Consider the following 24,941-nt stretch of genomic DNA (forward strand, 5'->3'; position numbering starts at 1 on the left):
GCCTCATTTACCCTGGCCATCAGAGCGTCTAGTTTAGACTGCATTTGATTCATAGCATTTTTAATTTCTGCCAGATTCACTCTCATTTCTGCCCTTGGAGATTCTATATTCTTGTTAATATTTTTGTTAATATTTTTTTCAAGCCTACACATCATCTTGACGATTGTTACTCTGAACTCCATTTCTGACAATTTGGTTATATCCATATCCATCAGTTCTGTGGCAGAGGCCACAGTCTCTGTCTCCTTTCTTTGCTGGAGATTCCTCATTCTTGTCATTCTGATGAGGAGAGGTTCTGGGGATGCCCAGAGCCCAAATTACTGACCGGGACCTAGGCCGTGCGCCCTTGTTTTATAGGGATCTTAGGGATGTGGGCTTCTTGATTTTTCAGCATGCCTTCTGGGGGAGGGGCCTGCCGCACTGATACTCAGGGAACCCTGTTTGGGTAGCGTTGCCCCATCCCCTGCGAGGGGGGGTGGGGATGGGCACAATGTGAACCGGTATTTCCGGGCTTTTGTTCTCTGGCGGCTTTCCCTGGTGGTTTTCTGTGACTCTTCTGAGAGTCAGAGCAGCAGTAGCCTTATCCTAGCATCTGTCTCAGAACAGAGAGATCGCAGTCAGCTCTCCACAGAGCTCTCCTGGCCACTTTAACTCCTGTTTCTGTCGGTGCTGCTAAAAACCCTCGCAGCGTCCCGGGTTGTGGGCCCCACAGCAACTCTCCCAGCCCTTGCTCCCAGGGCCAGCAAGTCTCTGTCCTTTGTGATTCTAACACTGCCAGCCGCCCCGGTTCCTGCGCGCGCTCCCGAGCTCCCTGTTTCAGTGTGGTCCGGTCGTGCTCCGGATCTCTGGTTTCAGTCTAGTTCAAGTGAGCACTCCGGAGCTCCGGTTTTCAGTCTGGTCACACGCCCGTTCCCAGGCTCACGGTCTCCATCTGCTTTCTCTCAGGTGTCGGTCCACGAGTCCGGCCCGCTCCCCAGTACAAGTGGCTACTGCTTTCAGGCGCCGAGCACGGTGGCTCCCTCCCTCTTCCGTTTATCTTCCGATATCTGTGTGAGGATTCAAGGCTCCCCGCTTCGTACCTCAATACTCAGTGCTGGAGATGTTCATTCGTAGAGATCCGGATGTATCTTCCTACGTCTCAGGCTGATTTCGTGGGTGTTCAGGATAGTCTGGTAGATATCCAGCTCAATTTAGGGGACTAGCTGAAAAAAGGTCGCCTACTCCTCCACCATCTTTTTTTCTCCAGTCCAGAGGAGTTTTCCATGGAGTACACAAATGGTAAACTTCTTACAAAAGATGTGTAAGGACCAGGAGATTCTTAATTCACAATGAGAAAAAAAAAATAGGACCAACACGCCTAACTAAATAATTAGAATGCTGCCACTTTGATCACAGCAACTTGAAATAGCCACACTGCTAAAACATTGGTTTTTCGCTAGCCTCCTATATTGCCTGGAGTATTACTTTGGATGGAAATGATTGTCATTAATTTAACCACAGAAATCCTCCAGGTTTTGATAATTATAATCTCAGAGGGGGTGGCCCTCCAAAGTGACAATTATTTGATAATTGCCTCTGACGTCCAGACAACAAAATTTCTTTCTTTCTTTGGTGAGTTTCTCCCAGAGAAGTAAAAAGAAAGGGAGAATAATTTCTCACTGAAAGGGTGCTGTAGAGGCTCTCAGAGGGAAGATCTGTATCATTCCACACCAGGACCTTCTTAAGTGCTTGGGTTCATTCTTCTTTCTTTTGTTTCTTAAATTCCACATATGACTGAAATCAAGTGGTGTCTGTCTTTCTTTGACTTACTTCACTTAGCATTATACCCTCTATGAAATGTATTTTTAAAGGATATTTGCTATTTCAAAGGAATGAGACTCTAATGGTGAAATATTTAGGCATGTTAGATATGGATAAAGGGAGCTTCTACTGGCATTCTTAAAATTAGACTATATAGGAAACATCTACCGTTTGACATAGCTCTTGTACTCACACGTTCCATTCTTTTGTGGACTTCTCATTTCCCTTAATGAAAACTTCCCTAGTCTATGCTCTAACTCTTGACCTCTGGGGATGTTGATAGTTGACTGTGTGATGCTCAAATGTTAATAAATGACAACTGCTTAATATTATACAAACTCACTTAAAATATATTTAAAGACAGAATCTGATGACTCACTGGACAGTGTAAAGGAATGCAAAGAATCAAATATAATCCTCATCTTTTAAATTTATTTATTTATTTGAGAGAGAGGAGAGAGAGCATGTGAAAGAGAGTGTGCATGCAGATGCAAGCCCATGAGTTGGGGAAAGGGTGGCAGATGAGGAGTGAAAGGGAGAGGGAGAGAACCTCAGGCAGACTCTGAACTGAGCCTGATAGAGGGCTCGATCTCAGGACGCTGAGATCATGACCTGAGCCAAAACAGAGTTGAAGGCTTAACCCACTGAGCGACCCGGGCACCCCTGATCCTGGTCTTTTCAGTTTTGGGATAATTCTGCCCTCAATTTTAAACCTGTACCTCTATTAATTTATACCTATATAATTGAAAAAAAGCTTGACCTTTGAACAATTGCCTTTATCACTCTAATGAAATAACCCTGGGAGTTTTTCCTACTATTATAAGAGGCCAGTTTGGCATTATAGTTTTTCTGGATATGTATTTTGGAGGAGAAAGGGTGACTCTAAAGAGTCATTAATATCAAATTGTTCTCACATGAATGACACACTTGTAGTATTAGACGAAATTTGTTGGTGAGGATGTGGAGAAAAAGGAACCCTCTTGCACTGTTGGTGGGAATGCAAACTGGTACAGCCACTGTGGAAAACAGTATGAAGGTTCCTCAAAAAGTTAAAAACAGAACTACCCTGTGATCCAATAATTGTGGTACTGTGTATTTACCAAAAAAACTACAAAAACATTAATTTGAGAGGATATATGCACCCCCTACATTTATTGAAGATTATTTACAATAGCCAAATTATGAAAGTTCCCATTGATAGATGAGTGGATAAAGAAGATGTGGCATACACACACGCACACACATATACACACATGAATATTATTCAGCCATAAAAAAGAATGAAATCTTGCCATTTACAACAACACGAATGGAGCTAGGGAGTATTATGCTAAGTAAAGTCAGTCAGAGAAAGACAAATACCATATGATTTCACTCATGTGGAATTTAAGAAACAAGACCAGCAAGCAAAAAGAGAGAGAGAGAGAGAGAGCAACCAAAAAACAGACTCTCACTCTAGAAGACAAACTGATGGTTACCAGAGAGGAAGGGAGGTGGGAGAATGGGTGAAATAGGTGAAGGGGATTAAGAGTACACTTATTACAAGCACTGAGTAATGTAGAGAATTGTTGAATCATTATATTGTATACCTGAAACTAATATAATACTGTGTGCTAACTGTACTGGAGTTAAAATTAAAAACAAAAAAATTTAACAATATATCAAGAAAAAAGAAATTTAAGCTATAGCTCTCCTTTGGGGATTTTTTGCACTGCCAGTTTAATCAAAACTCAAGAGGAAATAGTGAAGTGAAACACATATTAAAGTGCTTATTAAGAAAGCTTACAAAAAATTCTCAGACCAAAAAGATAATGAATTTATATAGCACATAGTGGAATAGGTTTTTCTTTGTATAGCTGTATGTTTCAAAAGGTGAATGGAAGTCCTGTAATTTGGCACAGACTTCAAGTGTTAGATACTTAATCTTTATTATAATACAAATACCTAATATTTATTAAGTGCCTACTCTATGACAGACACTTTTACATGTAGGTTAATCCTAATGGCAACTCTTTGAAGGAATTCTTGATTTTTTTTTTTCAGATAAAGAAACCAAGGCACAGATAGGTTAAGTAATTTGCCTGAGGTCACAAAGGAAGAGCTAGGATTTGAACCCAGGTGATCTTACTTTAGAGGGTGTGTTTTAGATATAGTTACACTATATCTACCTCTTTTCCTAGGACTGTCAGTTTTCAAAACAGATTTTTCTCATCTTTTTAGACTGCTAAATGATTCTTTATATATTATTGTGCTTAGCTACTAATTCTGTTGACTTTTTTAAGCCTATAATTACATATTTCAATTTTATAAGCATAGATACCCACAACACAAAATACAGAAGAGTGTTTGTCTCTATTTTTTGTTTACTTCTCTAGATAGAAATCACCATACATTTTGAAATTTTTATCCAGTGTAGTTTATTATTAATTTGCCACACTTGGCAATGGTGCAGCTTGAGGATCTTATATAATGGACCGTTTGCATTAAAATTAACTTTTCTTGTAGCTACATTATTTTGTATCTATTTATTCCTTAGTGTTTATTCAACATGATATGTGAAAGAATACTGAGAACCCCCTCTGGAATGAGGAGTGTGCTCTGTTGTTACCCTTTTCACTCATTCTAAACTTACCTATTTTCCTTTGCAGCCCTGTGTAACCTTCAGCCTTTGGAAGCCCTCTTTGTTATTTTGCGGGACTCTGCCCCCAAAGTCAAATCCAGTGGATGGTAAAGATGAATGACTTAATCTCCTAGACACATTAATTTGACATTTTTTATGTAGCAAATGAGTTTTAATTAATTTTTTAGTCCTGTTTCAACATCGTTGTTGGACAGTATTTCCTGAAAACTAATACATTAAGTAGGGGGTTTTAATGATTAGTTTTTATTAAGAGCTAGCTAGCTAACTAGACATAAGTAATACCTTCCATAGTATAGTATGATGACATCACTGCCCTGGAATTAATGGCATGTTCAGTTGTTTCTCCATTAATGGCATAGACCAATAGAAATCATTTGTGACATTTCTCACTGTGCCTAGATAGGGAGTCAGTGATTGTGATACACAGCTCAGTTGTTCAGCCCATTAAACTAAACATCCATTGACTTAGAGAAGAGGATTTGTTCTCCCAGGGTGTTACAGTGCAACTAACTTGGGAACCCTTTATACTGGAGCTTCTTGATTGAGTGTCAGAAGCTCTTGCTTATTCTTAGTATTTATTGCTTGCCCTCCTGAAAGTAGTGGCTGTGATTTGATTGCTGACATTTTTCCTTGTGATTCAATTTAACCCTTCCCACAGATTCAGGCTTTCTGGACTCTTCTGTATTCATGGGCCATTTTATAAGATTAGTTAGTCCTGGTGCTATTAACACCTTTTTTTGGATCATCACATTTACAGCTATGTTGTTCAAAATGCCCGTAGTCAAGTGAAACATTCAGACTTCAAAGTATGACTTCTGTGGGCTGACCAATCTAGATGCGTGTTCTACATATATCCATTAACCACTCTATTGCCATCCCACCACTTGACTTTTTATCATGTACATGCTTCTGAACTCATTGAAGTTTCTGCTACTATTTAAATGCCATTGACTCTGGCTCATCTGGGGTATGAGTGATATTGTTGTATAATGTATATTGTTAAGCTGCAGCACATATGGCAATTGAAAAGACAATTATAACTAGAGGCAACTCTCTCCAAAAATATGACCTGCAGAGTGGCATGTGTGTGAGGGTGGGAGAAGATATGGCAGGCCTGTGAATGTTTTTTTATCCCTTTGACTTATTTCTTTTAGGTCTCGCAAGTTCCACAATTTCATGGAAAAGTGCATGATAAAAAATTTCCTATTTCGTCCTACTTCTGCAAACATGCTTCATCACCCTTTTGTTCGGAATATAAAAAATGAAGGACACGTTGTTGAGTCATTGAAGAAGCATCTTACTGGAATCATTAAAAAGAGACAGAAAAAAGGTCGGAATATGTCAACTTTCATTTACTGGAATGAATATTTAGATGAGAGAAGAGTTTATTCATTTTTGTCAGAAAAAATAATATTTAAGAATTAAATTGAATGTAAAGATTCTGAGGCCTTCCAAATTTAGTCTTTCCACTAATATGCCATATGCAGTTAATTAGTTATCTCTCACCTGATCATCTGTATATATATGATTATAAATTGTTGCCAATTACAACTGGCAAGTGTTCATATTTATAAAAACCTTGAAAGCATCAAGAAGAATTTTGTGATGTGCCAATTTTATTTTAAGAAAATTCCTAACTAAAAAGATAAAATAAATAAAAAGGTAACAAAATCTATATCTTACTGTTCTTTTTTGGTTGATAGTTTAATTAACTCCAGTGAGATAAATAGATTTGTAATTATCTATTGACTGTTAATCTTGAAGTAATTTCTGTGTACCATACTTTGTTTTATGCACTAATCTCCAGCTACAAGAAGTAATTAAAAGGACTAATTTATACAACTAAAACTTAGTTTCTATATATTAATGCCAAAAATGGCAGGATGGACTTTCATCAAATCCAGATTAAACTACTTAGGAAATTTTAACTTTGTATTGTATGGCATATTCCACATTTAATTTGGGGCACCATAGGCAGTATTGATACTGGTGATATAGTGGAAAAGGGGAAACTGGAAACTAATAGTAGTCATTCTCAGAATAGCTACAGGATTGACTGCAGTAGAGTTTCTTCCATCTACATAACTATATGTATACTATTTTGGAGTGAGAAGCAGCAGAAATTAATTTATTTAAACATAGGTGAAAATTCATTGGACCAGCATCACAAAAACCAGCTAGTCTCAAATGGGGGCAGAAAGAACCATTTCTGCTTGAGAATTTGTTAATTTCCAGAGTTGCAAGACTTCCAAAATGTTACCTGCAGGAAAAGTCACATTTATGTGGGAATTACATAGATGTAAATACAGCTGCCCTAAACACTTTTGTTTAGAAAATTCAAAAGAGCACTCTTGTTTGTAAACTTCTATGTTTCAGTAGAGCGTAGCTGAAATGAAAGAAGCTGAATATGTTGAATGTGTTAAGCGTAAAATCCAGAATTTATATTTCTACCTTCTCATTGGAAAGAGCAAAGATCTTGATCTTCATTTTCAATGATCCTCATTGAAAGGACCAAAGATAGGGTAGGCCCAAGCCATAAAGTCCTCACATTTAGATCACACACCTTTAAGCCATGTTCAACACCCATCTATAGAGTTTTTCTTGTTTCTTTCTCCCTTTTTCTCAATTATTTCTCTTTAGAATTGCAGCTACTAAATTGCTAAATTTCCTTTCCTGTGCCCAGAGAAATTAGTCTGTATGCAATAGCTTCACTGTGCTGCAAAACTGGGCCTAGGAACTAGGATATTGTCCATATTACCAACCAAGTGTGATTTGAAGGTTTACCCTCTTGTCCTTGTAATTCACTTGGCATCCTGAGCATTAAAGGGTGAAAATTCACTAAGGTGGATTACACTAATCTCTGCTCATTTTTTTCATTATTTTTTTCTCTTTTATAAAAAGGAATACCTCTGATCTTTGAAAGAGAAGAAGCTATTAAGGAGCAATACACCATGAGAAGATTCAGGTGTGTTAGATAAATTATAAATATAATTTGTTGTTAGCAATTTATGTAAGATGGTTGATTCTATAGTGTTGGCATTTGACTCAGAAGAGCTTAATCCCTTCTGATACAACAAGTAACAGCTCTCTATATTTTCAAAAGATACTCAAATGGAAATGTTGAGGAAAAATTGTTATTTCTACTCAAATATTCTTTAATTTCTGGCAATAGAATGATCAAGTAGATTATTAGATAGTTAATATTGAGTATATTAATAATACAAAGACTATTTCAGACATTACAGGAATGATTCAAAAAAGATTTACTGAGGGACGCCTGGGTGGCACAGCGGTTAAGCGTCTGCCTTCGGCTCAGGGCGTGATCCCGGCGTTCTGGGATGGAGCCCCACATCAGGCTCCTCTGCTGGGAGCCTGCTTCTTCTTCTCCCACTCCCCTGCTTGTGTTCCCTCTCTCGCTGTCTACCTCTATCTCTGTTGAGTGAATAAATAAAATCTTTAAAAAAAAAGATTTACTGAAAATATCTTTATTGCACAAAATTACCATTTTTAAAAATAAAAGCATTTCCCTCAAGTGGCTTCACTCCACTGACAATTCTTACTATATAGCAATTATTTGTATGTTTATTTCTAGAGGACCTTCTTGTACTCATGAGCTTCTGAGACTGCCAACCAGCAGTAGATGCAGACCACTTAGAGTTCTGCATGGAGAACCCTCTCAGCCAAGGTGGTTACCTGATCGAGAAGAGCCACAGGTCCAGGCACTTCAGCATCTACAGGGAGCAGCCAGGGTGTTCATGCCACTACAGGCTCAGGACAATGCACCTAGGCCTCTACAGGGGCAAGCCCAGGCACCTCAGCGACTGCAAGGGGCAGCTCGGGTGTTTATGCCACTACAGGCTCAGGTTAAGGCTAAGGCATCTAGGCCCCTACAGATGCAGATTAAGGCACCTCCACGACTACGGAGGGCAGCCTGGATGCTCATGCCACTACAGGCTCAGGTTAAGGCACCTAGGCCTCTACAGGTACAGGCCCAGGTACCAAAAGAGCAGCAGGCTCAGGCCCAGCCCCAGACAGCAGAAGAACCACAGGATCTGGACCAGGTACCAGAGGAATTTCAGGGGCAAGATCAGGTACCTGAACAACAACAAAGGCAGGGTCAGGCCCCTGAACAACAGCAGGGGCAGAACCAGGTACCCGAACAGCAGCTGGAGCAGAACCAGTTACCCGAACAGCCAGAAGTACAGGAACAGGCTGCTGAGCCCACCCAGGCAGAGACTGAGTCAGAGGAACCTGAGTCATTACGAGTACATGCCCAGGTGTTCCTGCCCCTATTGTCACAGAACCACCACGTGCTGTTGCCACTACATTTGGATACTCAGGTACTCATTCCAGTAGAGGGGCAAACTGAAGGGTCACCTCAAGCACAGGCCTGGGCACTAGAGCCCCCACAGGCAGTTGGCTCAGTTCAAGAGCTGATGGAGGGATTATCAAGAGACTTACTTCGAGCACCAAACTCACATAACTCAAAGCCACTTGGTCCACTGCAAACCTTGATGGAAAACCTGTCTTCAAACATGTTTTACTCTCAACCAGAGCAGGCACAGAAGAAAAAATCAAAAGTTTCTAGTTTAAGGCAGGCTTTGGCAAAAAGACTATCACCAAAGAGGTTCCGGGCAAAGTTATCAAGGAGACCTGAAGAGTTTGAGCTCTCAGATTTAGAAGCCTGCAGGCGAAGAAGGCGCCAGCGGAGATGGGAGGATATCTTTAATCAGCATGAGGAAGATTTGAGACAAGTTGCAAATGTAAGAGTTTCTGATATTTTTACTGAATCAAATATGCAGAGAAAACGCGCTAGTTCATGCTCATGTTTCCTTATGTTAAGACCAAATGAAATAAATATTCCTTGTGTCCCAGAGAATATTAATTTAATAATTTGTACTTCAAATAAATTATCTTAACATTTTTAGATAATTATGACTAAATTTGAAAAAGAAAAATTGGCTTGAATGATTCAGGTAATTGTTTAGTGTCTTTGTAGAGACATAGCTTTAATTATTAACCAATGAAGGGACAACATAAGGACATTTAAAATTACTATTTTGGATCTTTGAAAATTACTGTCATAGTTCAAAATTTCAAATATAAGTCATTAAAGTAAACACATAAAACAATTTTGGTTTTGTTCCCTAACCTCTAAGTTAATTTGTCTTTCTTCCCATAGAATGCAGAACTGTTCTATTTAAGTGAATTTTTAATTTTTAATTTCAGGATGTTTAAATCAAGGTTAAAATGAAACAGAAAAGCAGTTTCCAAAACATTTTGTATTTGCTACATGTATGACTTGTCTCACTAATTTTCCACCATTTTACATAATTAGTCAATGAAGTCTCTGCATAGAACATGACACAAGTTAAATTCATCTCTGTACTCTTTTGACATGCAAAATGTTAATATCTTTATCTTATTTTGGAATAGTCAAAGCTTCATTCTTTCAAATTCTCTAATATAAATGAATATAATTTGGCTGGAGTTAATGAATTCAATCAGGCAGATCTAATCTGACACTGAAGGGTTTGTGGGCTTTATAAGCGCATTAATGAGGTCAATGGGATTAGGAGAGCACTTGTTTTCTAATACTTCACAGCATTCATTTAAATAAAGGAATCCTAAATTAAACCCTGGTATCAGCATTCACTTATCTAATAATAATTAATGTAGTAGTTACAAATGTATCTTGTCTGAATGTCTGGATAAGTGAGTCTTTTGGCTTGTCCATTGAGCCAATTAAGCAAATGTTATTTCCCTAACATGTTTAACTTGAGAAAAGGTAAAAGCAGTGAGCAAAGGCCCAAAAGGGGAAATGGATGTCTACTCCCAACAGAGGGGGAGATAGAGAAAGAAACCATATAGAGAAGTGAAAATATGAGTCTAGAGTAGGGATATTTGCCTGAAATTAAGGCATCTAAAAATGCTAGTGACTAATTTCAATGAGGACTAGTAACACTTAAATCTAATGGGTTTTGTGTTTATGGAAAAGACGTATGCAGCCCTGCAAGACTCATAGCATTGGTAGCATGACACATGCTTATTGTCATTCGGTGTTTTAAATATACATGTGAGAAGCCATTCTAAAATCGATGAATACCCACCATTTGCATGGACTTGGATGGAACTGGAGGGGATTATGCTAAGTGAAATAAGTCAAACAGAGAAAGACAATTATCATATGGTTTCACTCATATGTGGAACATAAGCAATAGCACAGAGGACCATAGGGGAAAAGAGGAAAATCTGAGGGGGGAAAATCAGAGAGGGAGATGAACCATGAGAGACTATGGACTGGGGGGGGGAATCTGAGGGCTTCGGAGGGGACCAGGTGGGGGGAGGGACGGGGTAACAAGGTGATGGGTATTGGGGGAGGGCACGTGCTGTGATGAGCACTGGGTGTTATAGGTAACTAATGAATCATTGAACATTACATCAAAAGCTAGTGGCTAACTGAACATAATAATAAAAAAATAAGATGGAAGAAAAAGTAATAAATAAGTTACCAGTCCCATGACCCTAGGATCTTGTATAAGCATTCATATTTTATGTGTGATTTTTAAAGAAAATATAAAAAAGTAATTTATACTAACTCAAAGTCATAGATCTTTTGAATTGCCTAAAAATTTGTTAGTATTTAGAGATGTATGTGAATTCTTCAATTAACTAAAGGAGAGAAAACTCATTTTCATTACTCTGTATGAGTTGAAGAAATAATGTTGATTGGCTTAAATATGAAAACAGAAACTTTCCTAAACTCCTGGAGCTCAATTAGTGAGAAATATTTGCACTGCTGTATTACAGATCTTCATTGCACAGGAGGACCAAACTTCATAGTTTTAACTGCCTACTAAATGTGACAGTTTGGGGTTATGAGTTAAGCTTTAATCAAATATTCTTAACCTGGGTCCAATAGATTAGCTACAGGTGGTCAATGATCCCCCTGAAAATATATGCAGACATGTGTGTCTATATGCAGTTAGATGCTCCTCAGATACTAAAGGGAATCCAGAATCAAAAACTATTAGAATCTACTGATTTAAATCAATTTTAATATTTGAAAATTATTCTTTAAAGTTGTACATTGTGAAGATAAAGTTGCTCCTATCATTTGCATTTTAACAACAATTAAAATATTTATTTTCCTTTTTTGTTTCAAAGGACAAAGGAGATGAATCATCAGACAATGATGAAGTATTTCATTCAATTCAAGCTGAAGTCCAAATAGAACCACTGCAACCATACGTTCCAAATCCTAAAGGAAATGAGGCAAGTTTCTCAGTATGTGTTGCTTTGACATTAATAAGTGCCTAGAACAGTGGTTCTTAAACATTTTGGTCTCAGGGTATCTTTATACTCTTAAATAATGAAGACCCCAAAAAATTGTTTATGTGGATGGTGTCATTCAATATTTAATGAATTAGAAATTAAAATAAAAATTTTAAAATATTTATTCATTCATTTCAAAGTAAATAAAAGTATTACATGTCAACATAAGAAACATACTTTTAATAAAAAATAACTATTTTCCGTTTTACTTAATGGAAAACAACTGGATTCTCATATCTGCTTCTGCATTCAATTTGTTGCCATATGTTTACGTTGAAGTATATGAGTAAAACCTGGCTTCTCACAAATAAGTAGTTGGGAAGGGAGGATTTTCATAGCTTTTTCAAATAATTGTGGATATTCTTTGATAATATACCAAAACTACAGAAGTGGAATTTAAAACCCTATCAGTGAAATTTTGCATATTCAGAAATATTAAAATCCAATGTTCTATTGTATGCTATGAATAGATGTTTTGCTCATGTACAATTTTGTATTTTTATATTTTGGCCAGTTGGAAAACATTGGTTCAGTGTGTATGTAGATCTTTCCAAGTATGTACACATCTCATTCTACAATGTCAATAAATAGCATTTGTTAATGTTACCAGTTTCATCAGAAAAATTATTGAGTATTGATAAGTCAAGTGTGTGGTGACAGATAATAAATTTAAAATTTTAATTTTCACGTCAAAGCTCAATTTTATCATTGCTAACAAATAAAATCAGTTATTTTCCCCCTTGAATTGCCAGGCTGACTTCACTGATTTTAAAGAAAATGCCTGCCAAATACCCAAGTTGAATAATCATAGTTTGTATTGTCAGTCATTCTTTTAAGTAAAAATATTCCCCATAAAATCCTTGTGTAGTTCAGCTTGTAACACAATCACACATATCTTTCCCTTGATTATTCTGTTATGTAGTTTATGACAGGGTCTGGGTCATTTAATCTGTGGTTTATTTTTTTACACTTATATGAATAATCAAGTCAGTCCACATGTCCAGGTTGACTTCTGTTTTCACGACTATATTAACAAGCATTTAGCTTAGGGTATTGGTGAGGCCCAAGTTGCAGTTTCGGTTTCCACGTGGACAGGGTATTACCATCATAGCCAGCATTCCTTTTTTTTTTTTAAAGATTTTATTTATTTATTTGACAGAAAGACAGCCAGTGAGAGAGGGAACACAAGCAGGGGGAGTGGGAGAAGAAGAAGCAGGCTCCCAGCGGAGAAGCCCGATGTGGGGCTTGATCCCAGAACACCGGGATCATGCCATGAGCTGAAGGCAGACACTTAACGACTGCACCATCCACGTGCCCCCATAGCCAGCATTCCTAACAGCTAGCCATCTAAAAATTTCTTGGTCACCAAGGATGAGCAGGTTGCTGGTGAAAAACAGAAATTCATGCCTTACTAATAGTGGGCCAGGAGTCTCATTGTTGCTCTTAATCTGCACAAGGGCCCAAGTTCACTATATATTTTTCTTCTAGATGCTTCAGCGTACTCCACTATGATGTCTTTCATGGACATTTTTCCTTTTTAAATATGTTACTTCAGATACTAACAATCCTTTCAAGTGAATAACAGAGTATTGCTTTATAAATACTAACCACTGGCAGAAGAAACATAAGCTGGATTGTATTATTTAATTACAATAGGCCTTATGTCTCTCTCTCTGCCTTATTAAATTATGACTTTATTCCTACTCTCAAATAATGATTATTACCTTAAGCGTGTGTTTTTCAGCAGGAAATATAATGAGTTGTGCCTGATTGACTTGGAATGCATCATTTGCCTTATATATGCTATTCTTACTAATCATCTTTCCATGTTTTGGACAAAATACAGCCAATTCATATCAGACATTAGCTTTTCTTATTTTTGGCCTTTATCTTTTCTGAGTAATCCTGGTCTCTGGTTTACTAGTGTCAATAAACTTTCTGAGATCAGTTTCATAAACCAAGAGGCCTAAACTGGGTCAATACAATGCCAGGTATCTGAATCAAATGTGGAAAAAGTCAGATGCTTATTGTGCATACTGCCAAACATCTGGTTATATTTGGAAGTGCTCATTAGCAAAACATGTGAACAATTAACATTTCTCATTTCTTACCCATCTGTCAGAGTTTAAAGATAACCTTGATAAGTCACTACATAGAAAATAGTGTAGTAATGTTAGCGCAGTCTCTAGAAACTATAGAGTGACTTTATCAGCATGAAAATAATAGATTTAAAAAAAAGTAACACGTTTAATTTTTCTTTCTAAGGAATCTACTGTGACTGCCTTATTGAATGTCAGAATAGCCTTTTTTTTAGTTGGCTAAAAACTATTTTTTTAAAGATTTTATTTATTTATTCACATGAGAGAGAGAAAGAGTGAGAGAGAGAGAGAGCGAGCATGAGAGGAGGTAGGATCAGAGAGAGAAGCAGACTCCCTGCTGAGCGGGGAGCCCGATGTGGGGCTTGATCCTGGGACTCTGGGATCATGACCTGAGCCAAAGGCAGACGCTTAACCAACTGAGCCACCCAGGCACCCCTAGCTAAAAACTATTTTAAGTAGAAACCTGATGATATAAAACTAAATGAGGCAAGACAATACTACATGGTCCTATCTACTAATGTTGACAGAAAATAAATCTGCCTCACTGATGGATGTTGGCTTATTATATGTGCTCTTTCTCAAGTATTTTGCTATATTAGATGAATGAATAATTAATAGAAACCAAAGTAATTCATTTAGAATTGAAAAAGTACTAGAACACTGATTATGACATTACAGTCCAATTGTAAAGTGAAAACAACAATTTCTTGAAGGTGGGACACTTTCGACACTTGAGAGATTTAATTGGTGTGTTGTATGTGTGTTACAACTTTTAAAAATCTAGAGTTAACTTAAAAAGGTGATTGAGCAGTTTGAGATTAAATTCTGAATGAGAAATCTGGGCTTGATATAAAAGTAATATGAAAACATAGAGCATTAAGTTAGCAGTTGAGGGACCTACATTCTGATTATAGATATTCTTTAACTGGATGTAAAATTCTTAGAAAAGTGATTTTTCCTCTCTGGGGTACAGATTCCTCAAAAATAAAATTAGAGTGTTTGGTTATATAATCTCCAGAATATGTTATTATACTAAAATTCCAGGATACCATAAAAAATTATGGTTAAGCAGTTCTAATGTTATAAGTAATTATGAAAATACAATTTAGTTATGAAAATCAGATTTATAAGTTGGATTTTTAGTGAACTCTCTCTATATAAAGAAATGAATTTTTGCAATGAATTAATAACTCAAAAGAATTTATGGTAAAAAATTTCACCAAAGTATTGCATTGTCTTTAAGGTCCAAGAAAGATCTACTTCAGTGCCTTACAATCAGAATTGTGCACACCGTGTCAAGTTCTCTTCAAAGTATGTGTCTCTGATTTTTATATTCAAATTACTCATAATTTACTATCACACGGAAAATTAAAGCATATATATTTGACACTAAGTTTTATGTAAAGTCAAAACTAAAACATTAATAAAAACATCATCACTAATGATACCATCAGCCTGTACTTAAAACCTTAACTGCAGCAACCCATTAACTAGATCTTTCATATTTGGACATACTGCAGTCTCAGTGTCATTTAGTTTAATAAATAGCTGATAAGATCCACAATTTATTAAAAGAAATGTCAAGGAATTCTTTGACAGCTTTCAGTTAGTACTTTATAATAAAAAGATGTGAAACTTCATGTGTATCATGTACTTCAGTTATACATTTTACCATGCAGTACATCATGAATATCATATACATGTACTACATGTTAAAATACACACACAATTCCTAATTTCAGAAACTAATGCCATGGAATGGGGAAGCCTGAAATGACCTATGGGAAAAATCAAATCTAAAACTCGTATTACATCAATGATATTTTGTACTGGTAACTATTTTTTAGCTCTGTAATATTGGTGATCATCAGTAATTTTCAAAGATCATATTTCATATTTTAGATGTTATTTGCAAAGCGTTATATTTGAAAGCTAAATAGATTTATTTACTTGTTTATTTATTTAATGATTTATTTATTTTATGGGGGCGCCTGCGTGGCACAGTCATTAAGCATCTGCCTTCAGCTCAGGGCGTGATCCCAGGGTTCTGGGATCAAGCCCCACATTGGGCTCCCTGCTCTGCTGGGAGCCTGCTTCTTCCTCTCCCACTCCCCCTGCTTGTGTTCCCTCCCTTGCTGGCTGTCTCTCTGTCAAATAAATAAATAAAATCTTCAAAAAAATATTTATTTATTTTAGAGAGAGAAAGAGCACAAGTAGGAGGGACAGAGGGAGAGGGAGAGAGAATCTAAAGCAGACTGCATGCTGAATGCAGAGCCTGATGGGGCTTGATCTCACAACCCTGAGATCACAACCTGGGCCAAAAACGAGAGTTGGACGCTTACTGACTATGCCATCCAGGTGCCCCTGAAAGCTAAATTTTAACGTAGATTTTCCTTGAAAATCATATCCCCTCCAACTCCAGATTATAATGGAGAAAACTTAGCCTATATTCATTCATTCAGTCATTCACTAAATATTTATCGAGCGTCTGTTATATTCAAGATACTGGACAGATTGCACAGAGTTGACGGTATGTAGTATGTATACTACTACCTCATTATTATTTAAAACCCCATATATTTATGTCTTTAGATTTTAGGTATGCAGAAGTCTTGGAAAATTAGAAAGCAAGATTAGGAACTTTTGCTCTCTCTTTATTCAGTGAATAAGTTGTCATGCTCCTTCTGACCACAAGGGAGAAACCAGTTTAATTCTGTATATCTTTTTGATATCATAGGATATATCTTTAATAAAATCCAATACATAAAAATTAATATTACTGTCAAACTAGAATTGGCTATTCCCATTATAAAAATATTTTTAAATTTATGAATAGCAAACATATTATCTTGAGTTTTTCCTGAAATTTGGGGTCATAGAAAAGACTCTTGTCTGTTCTAGGCCTAGATCAATAACCAAAGCCCTTCCTATATAGAAATTACAAAGTGACATAAAATTTAGCAGCAACAGTCCAAAAAAGCGTTCTAAATATTCCCTGAATTTGAATATTAAAAACTAAAGTGTCCTATTTGTATGTCCATCCATCTATCTAAATCAGGAACAAGACATTAAAAAATGCTAATTCCAAATCAGAATGATAATAGTGGAATATTTGACATAACAGTAACAGCTTCTCATCTTATTAAAATCCTCATGTACACTATTATTTTTATCACTGTTACTAGGTATATAATAATGTCTGAATTTTTAGAAATTAAATATGATATGTGAAGGAAACATAGTCTATATGGAAACATTTTATTTATATTTTGGAAATTGTTTCTCTGTTCTAGATAAAATAGCACATTTGAGGAAAAATGGAAATTTAGAAATATTGCTTAAGCTCTACTTCTTTTTAGTTTGATATATACCCATATACCTAAAAGTTTGTGTTGGTCTTGATTTTGAGCTGTACATTCCCTTTATAAATATTAGGACATGGCATATGCTTTTCTGTCTTTTCATTTAGTGTTCCTCAGCAGTCTGTTTTGGAACAAGCTCAGAAGCCCATTGACATCAGACAAAGGAGTTCGCAAAATCCTCAAAATTGCCCAGCAGCATCAGGTGATTCAAAGAACAGACTTTAAACAGTCAAAACACAGAGCTAATGTTTAACAGTTTATATTGCAGAAGTGAAGAAAGAACTTCAAAAAGGAATGAATCAAAAGTGTTAGGGAAGCCACATAGAATTAAGACCAAGAGGCCATTGAATTTGGCAATTGGGTGGTCAGTGGTGACCTTTGAGAAATGGAAAGTAATTTTTCTAAAGTTTTTTTCTTTAAGTTGTGTAGTAATTAGGAATGTGTCTAGGGAGGTGGGGGGTGCCAACTTTGGTCTCTGTACCATATGTGAAAAACATGGAAAAGGAACTTGGAAGAGGCCTTTCTAACAGGCTAAAATTTATAGGCAATCCTTAAACATATTGAAGTAGTAGATGGAGTAGTTGTGGGCATGTGTTTTATTTATCTATTTATTTCACCACCCCAAAGTAAAATATATACAGTATCTCATAAACATACCTAAATGTTACAAATTGATGTTTTTACTCAAATACATGAAAAAGTAATAAAATCATAGGAAATGACTTCACAATTTGTGATATGAATTTCAAAACAAGTGTTTTGAGAGTTTAAATAAATTATAGATTTTTGAAATATTGAAATAAACAAAGCCAAAAGTTAGGATTTAGATTATAAAATCTGGCATTGTGTACTTGTAAGCAATCCAAATAAGTTCAGCAAGGGCAAAATGCCTGACTGAGTTCTCAAGTCATCTATAATAATGTAGAATACAGACTTTATTAAAATGTTAATAATAACAAAGATATATAGGTATACTCTACCAAAATCAAATATTTTGAAGACATGAACTTAAAAAACCCGTTCTTCTTGGGAGACTCAGATAATGGTAGAATTCTTTTAATAGTCCTTTCATGCAGAAATATTATCTTACAAGAAATAAAATAAACCTGAATCAAAAGAAACTTTAAGAATATTTTCCCCAGAATCTTTCTGGTTTGGCTAGGACTAATTTTATTAATAGTGGGCAAACACCTAAAAATTTAAGGTTTATTCATTCTGCCTTTTCCCAAATCAAGAAATTCTAGATTAGGGGGCGCCTGGGTGGCACAGCGGTTAAGCGTCTGCCTTCGGCTCAGGGCGTGATCCCGGCGTTATGGGATCGAGTCCCACATCAGGCTCCTCCGCTATGAGCCTGCTTCTTCCTCTCCCACTCCCCCTGCTTGTGTTCCCTCTCTCGCTGGCTGTCTCTATCTCTGTCAAATAAATAAATCTTTAAAAAAAAAAAAAAAAAAAAAAGAAATTCTAGATTAGGTCCCAAAGCAGTCATGAACATTGGTTGGGAGGAGAGTGAGTAGGGGATAGCTTCTGTGTAGATAATAGCTGAGGTTCTTTTCAGCTCTAAAATTCTATTATTTTTGTGTGTGCTCTACCTAGACCATTTGAAGTTCCCACGAAATTACATAATTTATTATGCAGGAAACCAGAACACCATACTACAAATTTGCCTCAAAATCTCAAACACTCATCCAAACTTCTTATTTAGTCTAACAACACACACAGGGACTTGAGAAAAAATGATTTTCTGAAGAAAGACAATAAACCGCAAAAGTACAATGCCAAAAGTTGCAGACACAAATTGCAGGATGTATTCCAGATAATACACTCAAAGGATAACAGTATTTGTAAATACATGATTTTTGGAGTTGTAGGGTCTATACCTTGACTATATATAGCAAGGTTGCAAATAAAAAAGGGATAGGACTATTTATCTTAAAATCCAAGCACATAAAAAAATAAGCAGGAATATAAGTGCCCCCTCGGTGAAGCTTTTTCTAAGTATACTCAGCCAGATCTACTGATTTTTGAGCCTAAATACTATCACTGAATTTTAACCACAGGTGTTATTTACTGTACCATAAATCTTAATATAAAAAAATCCACACTTCTAATCCAGGTACATTTGCATTTTTAAAGATCGTTTTTTAATTTTTAAGTAATCTCTACACCCAATGTGGGGCTCAAACTCACAACCCCAAGATCAAGAGTTGCATGTTCTACCAACTGAGCCAACCAGGGGCTCCTAAATTTGCATTTTAAATGGAAATATTTACACTATGGATTTAGCTGCACATTGTGATAGCAACTGGCCAAATTAAAACTAAACTTAAAATGTTAACCCCTCAGGCACACGGGCAATATTGCAAATGTTCACGAGCCATGTGAGACTACTGGCTACTGTATTAGACATGCAGATACAGAACATTTCTCTTACTGAAAAAAGTTCTAGTGCACAATATCACTATAGAAAGATTCCCAGCTTTATAAAAAGGGTTAAGTTTTGTCTCTTTTCAGTGGTTTGCTTTTCAACTGTATTGAAATACTTCAGGATATATCATTGAGTGGAAACTGGGGGATTAAGATTGCAGGGTCATATAGGGGGCATATACATTTTTGTGTTTTTTTTCTAATTTTTGATCCATATGAATGTATTATTCAAGCTTTCAAATTAATAAAACATAATTTTAATAAGCAAAAAAAAAAGATTGCAGGGTCAACTGTCCTCTTGAGAGTTTTGTCTAATCTATCATCTTCTAATGCACTGCTGGGCTCTTTTTCTACTGGTTAATATGGGAGGCCAGTGATACCACCTAGCCCCTTCCTGTTCTTGATACATATTGTTTTTTTAAGATTTTATTTATTTATTTATTTGACAGAGATAGAGAAAGAGACAGTGAGAGAGGGAACACAAGCAGGGGGAGTGGGAAAGGGAGAAGCAGGCTCCCCACTAAGCAGGGAGCCCGATGTGGGGCTCAATCCCAGAACCCCAGCATCGCAACCTGAGCCAAAAGGCAGATGCTTAATGACTGAGCCACCCAGGTACCCCCATATTATTTTTTAAATGAAACTGTCTACCAGTCTTACTGAATCTTCTCACACAAATAGAAATATTTAGCAAGTGTACACTTAATATTGAAAACAGAAAAGCCATGTAGATCTACAGACAACAAATTTGAGCCTGTCACTACCCCTGCAAACAGAATCTAGGATCCTGGCCCCATGAGAATTTATTAGGTGATATTTCCTGAGGGGAAAAGGGCTACAAGGAAAATACCAAGGTATTGAACTGGTACACTATAAAAGTGAAGGCAATGGCTGCAATCATAACTCTTACTAATGTCTTTTTGTCATTCCACAGAATCTTCTTCTGAGGAAGAGAGTCCTGTGACCGGGAGGAGGTCCCAGTCATCACCGCCTTATTCCACTATTGATCAGAAGTTGCTGGTTGATGTCCACGTAAGTTTCCAATTTAACTTTTAACACATTTATCTGGGGTTTTTTTTAGTATCTTTAGACTTATATTTTTTCATCTTCACTTGAGGGAAAGACCAAAGTGTTAATTTTTTAATTAATCTTTCAAAGATAGATTTCCATTGCTATGTGAATATACAGAATATGAAATCTAGAAATTAAGTTTGAAATGGAGAAACATTTAATTGATCATAAAATTTTTATATTCACATTCTTTTATCAGAATATATTCAGAGTGGAGTGATAAAAAAAAGTCTTTGTAGAAGCTAATCTCAAATCAAGGAGTAGAAGCTAGATGTTCACTTTTTGTCTAATATAATTTCTTGGATAATAAGGCAATGCATAAAAATAAACATTTGGGAAGAAATAAAATGCCCTCTGAAAGCATAAACATTCTTCCAATTGTTTTTGCAGTGTGCTTTCAGGTCATTCCATTTTATTTTTGGAATTTTTCCTACCCTACCACATACACATTTCTTTCAGATTGCCTAAAAGTTGCTTATAAACTTACCATACTTAAAGGTGGATTTATATTAATTTGTTTCTTGGAAGTGTTTGACTTTAAGACAACCTATGTACAAAACTGAGCTTGGAAATTAACATATCAATTTTAAGAGCTATGTGTTAATCTTAATATCACAGAATAAAATGAAAGGAAAAAAATAGCTGTATCTTCTATAGAATATCAAAGCTGTTCTACTCTCTATCACCAAAATCAAATATCTACTCCTCAGCAGAAAAGTAAGGGTAATAAAAAAGAGTAAATTTCGCCCTGTGTGAGCCAGAAAGACTGTTACTGATCATAGCCTAAAGTTTGGATTTTGGCATATTATCCTCACAAAAATGTTGCTTTATCTAGTGAGTAAACACCTTCATTTCAGTTGAAAATATATTTTAAAATATTGTCAGCCTGGAAACTTTCCCATCTAGAATTCTAGAAAATGAAAGGCTACTGGAGACTACATTAACCTTTCTTGTGCACACAGGTTCCAGATGGATTTAAAGTAGGAAAAATATCACCCCCTGTTTACTTGACAAATGAATGGGTAGGCTATAATGCACTCTCTGAAATCTTCCGGAATGATTGGTTAACTCCTGCACCTGTCATTCAGCCACCTGAAGAGGATGGTGATTATGTTGAACTCTATGATACTGGTGCTGATACTGATGGTGGTGATGATGATTCTAATGATGCTTACGAGGACACCTATGACCATGACAATGGCAATGATGACTTGGATAACAAGGTTGATCAGGTTAATGATGTTGATGAAGATCATAATGATAATGACAACGATGAAGATACTGATGACAAAGACAGTAATCATGATGATGCTCCTTGTTGGCCAAGGTTGGTTTTTCTATATTATTTGCACTACCAAAGTTTTGGAATTTCAGAACTATTTGCATCTTTGTTTTACTTTCAGATTTTATTACCAAGATGGTGAATGAATTGCACTTGCATATTATTAAATGGTTGATTTTCAATAATAGATTTTAAATTATTTTAATACAAAACACTTAATTTTGCATTTTGTATACTATATTTTATTTGTATTCAAGTATTAAGTTCTTTATAACTGCAGTTGTTGATGTTTCTATTAAAATTAATGCTACTGAATCATCTTATCCTCTAAAACCACAGTGAGTATATGAAATGAGATGACAAATAGTGTGCTACTTAATTACTGTAAGATGAAGCCCTGATATTTGCAAACAAAATCTCCAAATTCGCCGAGAAAAATGAATTGCAACCTTGATTTTCACTTGATAATTTTAGGCTGAAATGTACTCACACCATTATTCTTGGAATTCTGCAAACTGTTATAACTAAATTCAGTACTCATTCAATTTTATCTTCTTACATAGCAGCTGCCAAAAGTGGTAATATTTAGTGAAGTGATATTTTTGGCATGCCACCAGTTGTTTGCTATATATATAGTTCCTTTCTCCTATTCTAAACAGGCCAGTCTGTTCTTATTTACATATGCTCATGGTTTGTATTCAAACTGTTCTCAAAAAGATTACTTAATATAATAAATGTTTACACTTGTAGAAAAATGATTAACAATGAGAGAATTGTTTGCTTTTTAATATCGAAACCCATATATTGTTTTGTTAATTTTCAAATGTTATTGGGTGGATATACATGGCAGAACCGACTACAAATTATTCAACATTTTTTCTTTTTTGCCAAATAAAAAAATCAACCAGGAATTCCATCATCAAATAAATTTGCTTTTAAGATTATCATAAGTACCTGGATATGTTGTCTCTTAATGCAAAAAATCATTGTGACATTTGGTAAGGTTGGTGTTCTCAGCAACTAAGTAAATGACTATCTTAGCTTAATGAGATCTATATTACTGAATTTCCTGGTGGTAGTAATAGAAAAATCAATGGGATTCTTTAGCAAAGTAGTCAGTACACATTAGAAAACCAAGGCACATGTTAAAATTAACAGAAATTAAATATATTGCAAAAACAATTATTCAATTATGTTGTAGTTGTGCCAAAAATATGGGCTTAATCATTTTTGTGGCTGTGAAGTTGCTAATGCATGTAGTCTATTATTTAAGCAACCCGCCCAAAACAAAACATATTTTTGCTGCTAACCTAACACATGTTCCTAATAAAGTATGCAAATTCACTTCCATCTGCCATCCATGTGCAGTCAGGGAATTGGTGGTGGCTATGGTGTTAATTCAGTATTTAAGATTGACAAGATATAGGGATAATTTTCTTGTCCATATCATACTGGTAGTGTTCACGTAGAGCAAAAACATTCCTAGAGATAGTACGTATGTATCAGATACATCTTAATTCTGTTTTATTTGCTGACTTTCAAATGTGTTTGTGTTCAGTGGCTTTCTATCATTAATTGGATCTTGTTGTCAGACCAAGCTGTGGCAGAGATGGAAGCTGCAAGCAAGACGGTAGAGATGTAAGTGATGGTGGAGAAGAGACCTGTAGCAGCTGTGGAAGTCAGAGAGTCAGTAGAGGCCATGGAGAAAGTGTAGCCAGTGGGGGCAGTGCAGCCATTGGAGACCATGAAGAACTTGGAGCCAATGTAAGCAATGGAACAAGAGTTAAGGAAATTAATGGAGGTAAGGGAATCAGTGGAACCAATGAAGAAAGTGGAGCCCTTGAACCCAGTGGAGGAGAAAATTGCTCAGAAACAGATGGTCAAGGATTGGAGAGACCAACATCCCAGGACTTTGGATATCAACAGGAGGTAATACACCATTTGAAAAGGAGAATGAATTCCTCTCCTTGTATATTTGTTTTTTCATGTGATATGTCACAGTTTCAGTCATTCCAAACATGTTTTTAACTTCTGTCCCAAAACCTTAAACATTTTAATATATAGCTGTAGATCTTTACTTCTTCTCATTTGGATGGTTCCTATTTACTTCCAGGGACAAAAATGCATTTTTTGTTTGCCTTCATTACTCAGATCACACATTTGGGATAGTGTCTCTTAACACATACAATTTTTTTTCAGGGAAGTTATCATTGTGGTAAAATTTACATAACAGAATTTTCCATCTTAACTATTTCAAGTGTATGATTCAATGGCATTAAGTACATTCAATATGTTGTACAACCATTATTACTATTCATTTCTATAATTTTTTCATCATCGTAAACAATTAACTCCCTATTATCCCTCCTACCAGTCCCAAGTAACCTCTATTCTACTTTCTGTCCAAGTACCTTATATAAGCAGATCATACAGTATTTGTCCTTTTATGTCTGGCTTATTTCACTTAGCATAATATTTTCAAGGTTCATCCATGTTGTAGCATGTATCAGAATTTTCTTCCTTTTAACACTGAATAATATTCTTTTCTGTGAATATGTCACATTTTGTTTATCCATTCATCCGTGGCGGGACACTTGGGTCGTTTTCACCTTTTGTCTATCATGAATAACACTGCTGTAAATATTGGTATATAATTATCTGTTGTTGGAGTGCCTGTTTTCAATTATTTGGGTTATCTACCCAGGAGTGGAATTCCTAGATGTAGAATTGCTAGAGTGGAATTGTTAGATTCCATTTTAACTTTTTGAGGAACTATTAACACAATTTAAATGTAAGTAATGTATTGTGTTAGGTAATGAATTTATCATTCACAAAACATTACTGAATTTATAAATAGGTTGAACAGTACATCAAAAACTAATGAAGTACTGTATAACTAACATAACATAATAAAAAATTACAAAAAAATT

The 24,941-nt window shown here is 35.9% G+C and overlaps 1 protein-coding gene across 3 annotated transcripts in view; it reads left to right on the plus strand.

Annotated features, from left to right (window-relative positions):
* Positions 1–24,941, plus strand: part of NRK (Nik related kinase) — a 132,854-nt gene that overhangs the window by 81,966 nt on the left and 25,947 nt on the right. For 2 of the 3 annotated variants that reach the window (XM_034649733.1, XM_019809123.2), the window contains exons 10-19: positions 4,449–4,527; positions 5,596–5,771; positions 7,343–7,406; positions 8,034–9,204; positions 11,609–11,716; positions 15,119–15,186; positions 17,345–17,439; positions 20,593–20,690; positions 21,692–22,056; positions 23,604–23,940. In XM_034649733.1, coding sequence (XP_034505624.1) covers positions 4,449–4,527; positions 5,596–5,771; positions 7,343–7,406; positions 8,034–9,204; positions 11,609–11,716; positions 15,119–15,186; positions 17,345–17,439; positions 20,593–20,690; positions 21,692–22,056; positions 23,604–23,940 — 2,561 coding nt within the window. The remainder of the gene's footprint in view (positions 1–4,448; positions 4,528–5,595; positions 5,772–7,342; positions 7,407–8,033; positions 9,205–11,608; positions 11,717–15,118; positions 15,187–17,344; positions 17,440–20,592; positions 20,691–21,691; positions 22,057–23,603; positions 23,941–24,941) is intronic. The other variant, XM_019809124.2, reaches the window with a different exon arrangement.

This window comes from Ailuropoda melanoleuca, chromosome X (assembly GCF_002007445.2).
Source record: "Ailuropoda melanoleuca isolate Jingjing chromosome X, ASM200744v2, whole genome shotgun sequence".
Classification (NCBI taxonomy): Eukaryota; Metazoa; Chordata; class Mammalia; order Carnivora; family Ursidae; genus Ailuropoda; species Ailuropoda melanoleuca.